Raw genomic sequence first — 10,612 nt, 5'->3', positions numbered from 1 at the left:
CCAAGTAATGCTCCCTCTTGGCACGGTTTTATCTCGCCAGACATTAGAGCCACCTTTCCCATGGGATTCCCCGTGCAGCCAGCGTATCAAGGTGAACTCAATGGTGCATGTACGCAAAACCGCGGCCAATGTACGGGAATTTAAGGTAGGTACAATTAAGATCGCTCTCGAGGAGCACTGATAGAAAGCATTAGGCACGCTATAGGAATAATTTCGAGGAGCTTCCGATAACTCGGTGCATCTTCTGCTGCACCTTCTGGTTGCACCTTCTGGCTGCATCCGGAAGCGAGGGGCTGCCGTTGCTCCGGCAACCTAATCCAATCGACGCAGTGCGGGTTTTAATCTATTTCTGCGTGTAATCGCTGGCGGTTGGGTGCATGAATATCCCAGAGATTCGCAGGTAAAAAGTAGACAATGACTTGCCATTAGATGGCTTTCGTTATATCTTCCTCCCCCAATCGGTATAAAATATTCCATGGAACCTGAGTAAGAAAAAAATAAGAAAGTTAAAGAATGGCGTTGTAAGAACGAGAGACGTCGACGTCCTCGACGCGACGACTCGATACCAGACTCCTCCCCGGTTTAATAATAACGAGCACAAGATCGTAATTTATATTTCCTAGGACTCGCCCGGAGGAACGTACGAGCCAAGGGAAAGGACGAATGGAATAACGAGACAACGGCAATATCCCGGAAGGTAGGACGAGAGGCGAAGTACCGCACTCCGAAATTGCATCTTGAAAGTGCAGGCAAGCCGGCGCTCACCATTATCCACTTACCCCTTGCAGACAGGTTTTAGACAATTTAACACCAGCAGACTCGCTACTGTAATCCGCGATTACAACTATAAGTCCCGCTTTAACTTGAAGGAGCATGGGAATCGCGGATAATAATGTTCGTCTCGAGTCGGGACGGATAAGCGAACAATGCTGCTGCCTAACGATAAGTGCTCAAGAGTGGTGTCGCGTTCCGGGATACGTCTAGCTTCGCAGGATTCGCGAAAACCGGAAATGTCGAGCCCACCGAGCATGACGCCCGAGTTTGGCGCATATTAGTCAGCAAACGGCACAAATCTTGGAAGGACCCTAGAGACAGTTGCGCCATATCGATTCGCCAGACGTCCCATTAGGTGGAAAAGATCTAGGGGAAGAAAAAAAATAATAGAGGATAATTCCCGAGATCGAAAGACGAGGAGGGAGGCAGAGAAGCTCGGCTTCGACCTAACCTAAACCTTTCGACGGGTGCCGCAAGCACGTATTGGCGTGCACGCATTACCCCCGAGTAACGGCTACGGATTTTACAGGGATTAAACGTCGCGCGCAATTTCCAATGCCGGGAAACGCTAGTAGGGCGCTTCTAGTACCTAGGAAGAGCGCATTAATGCTTCACGGAATACGGAATACGGAGGTACCAAAGGAGGCCTAGTCGGTATTCAGGCTGCGGGGACAAGAGCTCTTCGGACTTATAAGACTCGAATGGCGAGGACCCTTTCAACCGAATCTTGATGCAAATTCCCGTCCATTATCGACTTGTGCGGCGCCAACGATCGGTCAATCGTTACACACCAATGTACTTTAACGATCGACGCGACGAATATTTCGTTTTCGTTTCGTTAATCGCTGTGTCGTATTTTTATTGGATATTTATTAAAAGAATACAGGGACCTTAACACACTGCGTAACGGGTAGGAAAGAACCTGACACGGATTAAATTTCAACGCTGCTTGTCCGCCCTTGGAGATTCCACCGTTAAGCGTTCCGAAACTAATGCGCTACACTTCATATTTTGAATCTACGAACTGTCGCGCGCAAGGTTAGTGCGACGCCAGCGCCAGTGAAGCTGTGGATGTAATCGGTACTCTATTCTTTATTTCAGTGGCCTTGACTGATGTAGTGGCACCATCTTGCACTGATATCAAGTATTTCATTCATTATTTTAGGCACATAGATGAATGTTAGATATATATAAATTATATCTGTTTGCTGTTCTTAACCATTTTATACTTAATAGCCCGTCAAGACTTCAAGAAATTGCGTGTTGACAATACTTGCGAATCGAATCGCATTTACCGTACTGCATCTTCGTTGAAAGGTAAATTGTGTTATTAGAAACATAATTCCTCGTTAAATGCAGTCAGGAAACGGAATTTATGTAATCTTGACCTATCATAACCTGAAGACGAGAAAAAAATATTAAAATTTGAACAATTCTTGACTGAATATGAGAAGTGCTGGTGTATCAATGCATTAAATAATAGTATGATAGAATACTGAAAAAGAGATTTATTCAACAAGATGAACTTTCCATGGAAATCATTTATCAAAGAGTCGCCGGATGTTCCTATAAACTCAGTAAAAAGTCCACAAAGCTACCTGAATTTTGACAGTGCCGAAGCACGAGCAGCATACGAAGAAATTGTCCAACAAAAATCTGATGCAACGGAACTACCAAAGGAAAATAGTAATTACCACCAAGAACAGCCAAATCTTCAAACAAATAAGTTTGTAAGGTCCTGCGGCGTTACAATAACTCGGGTTGCTGAAAACAATAGTACTAAAGTTTCTACTAACTCAATTTTGAAGGCTGTAGAACAAGGTGATTTGATTTTTTTAAAGCAACACCTAACACCGGAAAATGTAAATGTAACCGACGACTTTGGATGGACGCCGTTAATGTTGGCAGCATATTGTGGCCAGCCAGCAATCGTAGAACTTCTGCTGAAACTCGGTGCTAATAAAAGGGCAAGAGAAAGATCTGGCCTAACGGCGGCACAATTAGCTTTAAAAAAAAATTTTATAAATATAGTAGCTCTCCTTCGGAAAAGAAACATTCTTGAAAAGACTGAAAGTCAATTGTCATGGAATTTTAAACTAAAGGAGGATATAATAGATATAACGAAAAGTAATGCTGTAAATTTACAAAGTGAAATATTAAGACAAGGTGAAAGGAACAAGAGCACTGAATTTTACTGCGAAATTTGTAAATCTCACTTTAAAGAGACTACAATAAAAAAACATGAAACTTCAACATTGCACATATTCAATACAAAGCCGAAACTACCTAGCGCAATTTATGGAATATCAAAGCAAAATAAAGGCTATAAAATGCTTATAAATACAGGCTGGGATGAAGGTGGTGGTTTAGGACCATCCGGAAAGGGCTTGAAATATCCTGTAAAAACTGTGTTAAAAGCAGATCGAAAGGGTCTCGGTCACCCAACGGATCTTGAACCAAGGGTAACCCATTTTAAACCTGGAGACCCTAGTGCAATTATTTTAAACAAAGTACCAAAGCATAAGCCATTTAAAATGAAAGATCGAGAAAAATTACTCAGCAAAGAATCTAAGAAAGAAAGAGCTATACGTATAGCACTGTCTTAAATGTAACGAGATTATAATTTTATTACAACACATCGATAAATAATTTATACAGTAGAATCTAAAAACTAAACAAATAAGACAAATTGATGAAATTTATATTTAAGGAGTTTAGATATGTACGTTACAAAATTATAAAATAGTAAGTTTTTCATTCTCCAAAGTGTATTATTTATTGATTGTGTTAAATGTTTAAAAAATATATGCATTGCCTATATGTCCATAGATAATTGAAAACAAGATATACACAGTATATTTTCAATTAAACATGTTATTTATAGATGCTGAATGATCAACAAAGATTGTTACAACATCTCCAAGGAGTTGAAAAGAAAGCTGGAGAAATCCTTACTGACCGGCAAGATGTTGTTGCATTGGATAGAAGAAGAAATGATGATAGGGTAGGGATGAGAGCATTGCAACAACAGAAATGTGATAAGACATGGATTACAGTCGGGCCTCTATTATTAAAAATGTCATCCAACGAGGCTGAAAAATTGCTAATACAAGGTAGTTGTTTCCAAGTATCCGTAGAACAAAAAATACCAGATTACGTTATCAGATTTAATATTTTTTCAGATCAAAAAGAATGTGACATAGAAATCAATAAAATTAGAAGCAACCTCAAGGTTAAAGTCAATGAATTAAGGGATCTGGAATTTAATCCTCCAGTACCTGGTTTAATGCTAAAACCTTTGTCGCATAAAGAAATGGCAGCTTTAAATGAAGGAAGAGGGAAGAATTTATAAGATTATACACTATAAATTTTGTTAATGTAAAATGTACCATGTTGTGATTGCAAAATAATACAATCGAGATAATTTATCAATTTTTAGTATAAGCTCGAATTTTCTTTATGCTTTACCACATGCGTCTTGAATCTTTTTACACATTTTGTTTTTCAAACAACTATACTTAACATCCTATATAAATTAGATCTTAACGTCCTATAACGAATCATCCTATTTTTGAAACGGTGCCTTGGGTACTAGAGGCATCAGCGGAAATAACGGCGCTCGCGTCGCAAAATTTTGATAGCTGTGTCCGCTTAGGCCTGGCTATTTTCATCTCTCTGTTCCCAACTCATCTTTGGTAAGTAAAATACCCTAGGTAATTTACACGTTTGGTTTACAGTAAATTACTAGATATTTTTCATCACGTATTTTGTACACGATGTAAATTACGTGAAAACAGGACTTTATCAGTCGAGCTGTGGACATGCTATTTTGAATTTGAATATGACTTTTTAACTTGGAGCGAGATACAATTGTTAGGTTATAAATGTATGTATGTACACGATGCTGTTTCATACATTTGAAGGTTTTTTAACCTCCATTTTGTTGTTGTCAAAGTTTTGGAAGCGTAAAGCTAAAAAAGAATCTGAAAAACGTACTGATCTCTAATTCCAGGTTGGTTATGTTCAACTTCCCATGATCGTCATGTAGGATTGCACAATGGTACATACGGTACAAATGAGAATAAATATGTTTTGACCTTTGTCATTCTCCTGGATATATAAAATGATTTTTTGGACATCAATATGTACAAAGACAAAATAGTAAAACGTATTCCGGGAGATATTCCTCCTCCATCGAAAAAGGAAGGTCAAGGCTACATCGATGATCTGTCAAACAAGCAAAAGTGGGAGTTGCAAGATCTGTTAGAGAGACAAAATAAATTAATAGCCAGGTTGGTTCCATACAAACTGCAATATTTGTTATAAAATAAATAATATTGTTTTTTCTTGTAGACCGTTGACCTCCCGCCTCCCTGATAAAGGTGAGAAAATTAAAATTTTTCGTGACAAGATTATAAAAGAGTTAAGCCATCGCGATGAAGTGGAAAAAGCTGCTAATCTGCTTTCACGGCTTAATATTGCATCAGAAGGTAAAATTGCTATGAATAAATTAGAATGGACTGGAAAATATAGTGAAACATCAGAGGAAATAAAAACGATAGAGTTGGATAGTGACGATGAAGAGGATCCATTGATGGTCCTTGCACAGGTATTTTTATTGTAAAAAAATTGTTCTAAAATTTAAGAAGTCTAATATAATCATTAAGTACTTTGATTGTATTTTTTTACTGAATAGCCGACTGGAAGCGGTGTGCACAAGAAAAAAGTAATACATTTGGCTCCAGAAGAAAGCTTAATAACTCCCGAGGATTTAAAGGAGCTCGCATCGCATACTGAAATTGGGAAGGAAGAAGAATTGGAGCACGTGAAATATATATTGGATAAAGTGGAAAAATCAAATAGTGAACAAGTTGGCAAAAAGAGAGAGCCATTTAAACCTTACAAGACAACAAAGAGTAATGTTCATGATCCTATGAAAGAAAAACAGCGAAAGAAAGGCAGCCATTGGGAAATTACTGCTGCTACTCCACCACTCATAGTACATGGAGCGGTAAAAACATTAGATTTGCAAGAGTCTTTAAAGCTTCAAAAGGAACAAGCTGAAAAATTACAGGTTTGGTGTAGTTTAAATAAAAATATTCAGAGAACATTCAATGTATTAAGATCAATGACGTTACAAATTCCTGTTCTTATTGGATTACTGTGTTACAGGAAGTACAAGCAAAACATGCAGCAGAACGGTTGGCTGAACAGTTAGGTTTACATAGCATAGGATCATTACCATCTAATATAGGCAAATATAGGTTACCTGATGCACACTCGACTTCTGCATCGAGTTCAGATGATGAAGAGGAACATGAAGTTCATGACGAAGAAAGCCCTGATGTTGGTGGAACGGTTACTTATACAGTTGAGAGTGTTGAAACCTAATATGAATGGACAAATCCTAATTTAACAAGTTACTTAACATGTGTACATAAATTATTTTATTGAATGAGGAAGTTTTTTACCATGTAGCAAGGATTTTACAAATTAAGTCAAGCTTTGTATCATTAAAAAATGAACCCAATTTATTTTCTGGACAAGGCTTTATTCTCCCTTATATAACACGCTCTAATTATAACCATAACCATTAATGATTTTCGTGTACGGTGCTGCTCTCTGAGCAACTGCTTCTCCTGCTTGTTTGGTAAGTTTCTGGAAAAAAAGAAAACAGTTTTGTAGAAATATATAAATTCTTTAAAAAATCAGAAATAACATAATACATGAACTATCAGTAAAAATTCTGCAACATAAGAAGTTAACTTCATTTCAGACGCAAATTACCAAAACCATCATTATTTTCCATATATCTAACAAAAGAAAATTTTACTCGTTACACATATCAGTGGTAACATCTTACCTTAAGCTTGTCCCTCTTCTGAACTTCCATAATGGCTCTAACACGCCTCTTGTTCTCCAGAGTACGTACAACAGCCTTGTACTTCCATCCCACTTCATGTGACAAACGTCCAACATGACAATACTGCAAAAGAATTTTTTTCATTAATAATGTAACTAACAAAGTAATAATCTAAATTACTAAAGTATATGCAACTCAGTAAATAGATTGCATCAAAGATTAGAAATACTAATTTTCAGACGCAAATTACCATGACATCATTGTGGTTTAAAAATGATATTTACAAATAGAAATGGAAGGTAATTTGAAAACGGTTTAACGACAATTATATAAACTTACCTTTCTGCCAGGCTTGAGGCATATAACTCTCATAGCTCCTGGGACGACAACACGTTTTCTGCGATCATAAGGTGGTGGGCAACCTTCGTAAACCTTCAACCTCCTTAAGGCATCCTTTCCCCTTTGTGTTTTGTGTGGGATCATCCCTAAAAGTAGAAACAGTATTTTTTATAAGAGAACCTCAAAGGAACTGATATAAATAATGTTATTTAATCCAACTTCATTATTAAAGATTGTTTCATGATCATTATCAAATAATGTAGGTAAGAATATTGTAATCATTAGATTGTTTTAATTCTGGAGCGATTAAACGTCTTGCACCATCATCCACGTACGTTAAAATTTGAAAGTATAAATTTCATACCACGCACTGTCTTCCATAAAATTCGGCTGGGTGCCCGGAAGTGGAACGGTCCACGTGCTGGATTAACATTACACCTCTTTCGTAGAAAAGACATAAATTTCAATTTATTCCTGTAATAGAACAAATGCATTAATATGTTATACATAAACCAAAAATCATAACATTCAATTATTCACTGAAGCATCATAAGAAATATATCTTTTCATGAGATTTCAAATAATGTAGGTAAGAACATTGATAATCATTTGCTAGTTAAACAGCATGTATATAACGAATTAAAATCAGAACTAACCTGAAAAAGTTTCCGGAAATATTAAGTTGTTCACTGCGAACAACGATGACTTTGTTGCCCTGAAGGATCGTTTTAGCGATGATAGCCGCCAGGCGGCCGAGCAAATGGCCACGGCCATCTATCAAAATTGGCTGCAAAATAGATACGTCGTCATGTACAATAATTAAAAATTCTTAAAACTGTCACTAGTTTAAAATTATTGTGCACCCGTGAAAATATATAACGACTTATGAATAAAATTAAATTTAATGTCACCATAACCCCTGACATCCTTGCCAACAAAATATGGTTAACTGTAAAAAAAGTCTATCCACACGTGGATACATAATCCCAAAAAACTAAAATGGAGCACTCGGTTAAAAGAATTATGCTTAGTTATTATTTAAACGCATATTCGATCACAAATAACTACCGAAGAGCGAAGACAATTCTAAACACGTGTGCCGCATCGGTCAACACTAACCACTTTCGTTGAATATTCGAACAATTATCGTAGAAAATTCCATCGTTCCCTTTGATACGTTTATCCGATAGTAAACACTACTATTTATCGTACCTATTTTCCAAATCTAAGATGTACTGGTACCTAAAATAACAAAATTATGGCCACAAACCTTTTCACTGAAGCCCGTCATTTTCTGACCCTGCCGGAAAAGGAGCCATGAGCATCAGGAAAGTGTGAGGTGGCGCCGGAAGGTACCGTGGTGAATTCCTAAACCAACCTGCAGCCAACTTTACGAAACTAAAACTTTCTTTCCGTTACGAGTGGAACAAGATCAGGATAATGGCGTTTGAAACTACAACCGACTGAGCACATTCGAGTAAGCTCTTTCGATACCAGATGGCGAAACAGCATACATTCCTTTTAAAGTAATCCTACTTATAGTTCGTTAAGAATTGAATTTATCCACACCCTTAAGACATTTAATTTCCAATAGATTTCCTTTCCTGTAATCACAGAAATCGGTCAATATAAAGGTAAATCGGCTAAAGGTAATCGTTCACTTGACAATGCAAAACCCGGAGAATCATGATGCCAATGTTTCAGCAAAAAGATGCGATCTCCACAAAGTATCGAATTAATTGAGTTTCCACCACTTCCCTTGAAGAGAACATCTGCCGGCAAAAGACCTTGGCACGTGGCTTCTTTGTCTACAGTAGGTGCCCTACTCCAGGGTGTTTGGTTTGAACGTTACCAGGGCAAGGAATCGCGCCAGATGCGTGCCCCTCTGCGGTTCCGGTCGACGAAATGCACCCCGAGCCCTTCTCGTGATTACTTTCAGACCCTGCGGGGAACTGCAAGGCGTCAGGAAGGAACGGAAAGAGGGCAGATGCGATCGTCCCTACCTTAACGAGGAGGGTGAATAAAAATAGCGCAAGACAGGAACCGGGGAATGATAAGAAACGCTCTTCAGGGTGCACACCGTGTACCATTTACGACCCTGCTTGTATATTCCTCTATATACTCGCTTACCATTTTATACCGATGAGCATTACTTCATATGTTAATTTCAGAAAGCCATACATGACCATGAAAGTACATGGCGCCGAATGGTTTGCTTTTATCGAGTCTCTGTACTCCACAGTGCCATCACTTTAGCCGCTTTGTGTATCCCCAAGGACGCCACCTTCGCCGGCATTAAGTGATTCGGTTTTATTAATCATGCTTCACGATCATGCAGAAAATCTCGGGCAAACAAGCCGGTAAAAAGAGATCCTTTCCGCTGATCGACCGTCAGACTGGATTCTTCACGCAAGGTGTACGTCGCTTTCAAATTATTCCTTTTTTCGCCTCGATTTCCAGTCTTGAATAATAAAATCCCTCTTCGGCGATGCTTTCCACTGGAAGTTTCATATACTGCATTATTACTCTTGTATTGTGATAGCTTGAAATAATTATAAATAATTTAGTGCATGGAAGTTATACCATGTTTCTTTTTTCTTTCTAGGTAAAAGACAATTTTAACCGATGATCGTGATTCGAACCGAAAAGGGGCAATCGGCAGATAAGTAAGGCCTGGAATAGCATGAGATCATCAGTCTTGTCGTTCGAATTCCAATTGCGTCATCGACATTTCACCTTCAGCCGTCGCCTTATTGAGCTGAAATGTGTGTACTCGCTGAAGTAATCCGGTCCGGAACGTGCTACACCATTGCGTGATCAATGAAGGCTGGATCGTAATTGAATCGTAATCCTGGAGTAATTGAACCGTACGGTTGTAACGCAATTGTAATTAAATCCTGCCTACCTCTCTATAATTAATTCCTCATGGCTTAGTTAATAACTCTTCATATACATATATTGTCACATTTCTTTTTTATTACAGGAAGATAAAGGGAAAATGGAATTCCAGTGATAATCTCCCCTCGAAATGGTTTTGCCCATTTTACGATTTCCATCTGTTCTCCGACGAGGCCTTTGACCATTGACTCCGAGTTACGTCTGGCGATCACTGAGAATGCACTTACGCATAAGTAATAACACCTATGATAGAGATATGTGTATGACCGTACGTACGGGGAGTTCTCAGGTACATGGCCTCGACCTTGGTGCATTGTACGACCATGCTGTGCATTGTCCCTTGGCGAAGTGTTTCTCAACTCGATACCTCTCCTCAACGGTGCATACATATTTACCTGCACATCGGAATGTGCAGACGACGCGAATCGCCCGCGAGACGATTTCATTGGATGAACACCCAGCGTCGAAATTCCTCGATTTAACGGCTGGAACGTAGCTGTAAAATAATTCCAACTGATTACAATAAAATCTTAATGATTGAATTTTTAGAAAGCGAGGTATGTTTCATGATGAATTGCAGTACCCGAGTCGACATAAATTAACGACGAAAAAGAGGCGATCAATGGAGGCCTGGTAATAATTCCTGCAAAAAAACAAGAGGCCAAACATTTTCGTATTCCTTCTGCCGATTGAGTCATCGATGATCGATGAACACTTGCACGACATGCCGTCACGGAG

At 38.5% G+C, this 10,612-nt stretch overlaps 4 protein-coding genes across 7 annotated transcripts; 3 read left to right on the top strand and 1 right to left on the bottom strand.

Annotated features, from left to right (window-relative positions):
• Positions 1-1,984: 1,984 nt before the first annotated feature.
• LOC105698158 (p53 and DNA damage-regulated protein 1) lies at positions 1,985-4,206 on the top strand. Of its 3 annotated transcripts, none has more exons than XM_012422167.1 (3): positions 1,985-2,091; positions 3,659-3,887; positions 3,957-4,206. In XM_012422167.1, the coding sequence occupies exons 2-3, from the start codon at positions 3,659-3,661 to the stop codon at positions 4,124-4,126; spliced, it is 399 nt and encodes a 132-aa protein (XP_012277590.1). In that variant the 5' UTR covers positions 1,985-2,091; the 3' UTR covers positions 4,127-4,206. The 3 variants fall into 3 exon arrangements, with proteins under 3 accessions (XP_012277590.1, XP_012277592.1, XP_012277591.1); XM_012422169.2 differs by lacking the exon at positions 1,985-2,091 and adding an exon at positions 2,285-3,382; XM_012422168.2 differs by lacking the exon at positions 1,985-2,091 and adding an exon at positions 2,285-3,519.
• On the top strand, positions 2,261-3,405 carry LOC105698155 (G patch domain and ankyrin repeat-containing protein 1 homolog). The gene has a single exon (XM_012422162.2). It carries the CDS (start codon positions 2,295-2,297, stop codon positions 3,378-3,380), a length of 1,086 nt encoding a protein of 361 aa, XP_012277585.1. The 5' UTR covers positions 2,261-2,294; the 3' UTR covers positions 3,381-3,405.
• Positions 4,207-4,293: 87 nt separating the features above from the next.
• Positions 4,294-6,315, top strand: LOC105698156 (DNA-directed RNA polymerase II subunit GRINL1A). Of its 2 annotated transcripts, none has more exons than XM_012422165.2 (5): positions 4,294-4,469; positions 4,787-5,066; positions 5,128-5,383; positions 5,471-5,848; positions 5,947-6,315. In XM_012422165.2, exons 2-5 carry the CDS (start codon positions 4,918-4,920, stop codon positions 6,163-6,165), a joined length of 1,002 nt encoding a protein of 333 aa, XP_012277588.1. In that variant the 5' UTR covers positions 4,294-4,469; positions 4,787-4,917; the 3' UTR covers positions 6,166-6,315. The 2 variants fall into 2 exon arrangements, with proteins under 2 accessions (XP_012277588.1, XP_012277587.1); XM_012422164.2 differs by lacking the exon at positions 4,294-4,469 and adding an exon at positions 4,578-4,660.
• On the bottom strand, positions 6,283-8,326 carry LOC105698157 (60S ribosomal protein L13a). Its single transcript, XM_012422166.2, has 6 exons — positions 8,247-8,326; positions 7,633-7,763; positions 7,341-7,450; positions 6,977-7,122; positions 6,638-6,760; positions 6,283-6,432 (listed from the first exon to the last, which is right to left on the bottom strand). Exons 1-6 carry the CDS (start codon positions 8,265-8,267, stop codon positions 6,349-6,351), a joined length of 615 nt encoding a protein of 204 aa, XP_012277589.1. The 5' UTR covers positions 8,268-8,326; the 3' UTR covers positions 6,283-6,348.
• Between the last annotated feature and the right edge of the window lie 2,286 nt (positions 8,327-10,612).

Source organism: Orussus abietinus, unplaced genomic scaffold (genome assembly GCF_000612105.2).
Source record: "Orussus abietinus isolate OABI.00-Male unplaced genomic scaffold, Oabi_2.0 scaffold1, whole genome shotgun sequence".
Taxonomy (NCBI): Eukaryota; Metazoa; Arthropoda; class Insecta; order Hymenoptera; family Orussidae; genus Orussus; species Orussus abietinus.
This window is presented reverse-complemented; position numbering and strand designations above follow the sequence as displayed.

Coding starts and splice junctions, on each gene's coding strand:
- LOC105698155 (XM_012422162.2), top strand. CDS start 2,295: ATGAACTTTCCATGGAAATCATTTATCAAAGAGTCGCCGGATGTTCCT.
- LOC105698158 (XM_012422167.1), top strand. CDS start 3,659: ATGCTGAATGATCAACAAAGATTGTTACAACATCTCCAAGGAGTTGAA. Junction 3,888..3,956: donor TGAAAAATTGCTAATACAAG/GTAGTTGTTTCC, acceptor ATATTTTTTCAG/ATCAAAAAGAATGTGACATA.
- LOC105698156 (XM_012422165.2), top strand. CDS start 4,918: ATGTACAAAGACAAAATAGTAAAACGTATTCCGGGAGATATTCCTCCT. Junction 5,384..5,470: donor CATTGATGGTCCTTGCACAG/GTATTTTTATTG, acceptor TTTACTGAATAG/CCGACTGGAAGCGGTGTGCA. Junction 5,849..5,946: donor AACAAGCTGAAAAATTACAG/GTTTGGTGTAGT, acceptor ACTGTGTTACAG/GAAGTACAAGCAAAACATGC.
- LOC105698157 (XM_012422166.2), bottom strand. CDS start 8,267: ATGACGGGCTTCAGTGAAAAG. Junction 7,764..8,246: donor TGACGGGCTTCAGTGAAAAG/GTTTGTGGCCAT, acceptor TCTATTTTGCAG/CCAATTTTGATAGATGGCCG. Junction 6,433..6,637: donor AGAAGAGGGACAAGCTTAAG/GTAAGATGTTAC, acceptor CTTTTTTTCCAG/AAACTTACCAAACAAGCAGG.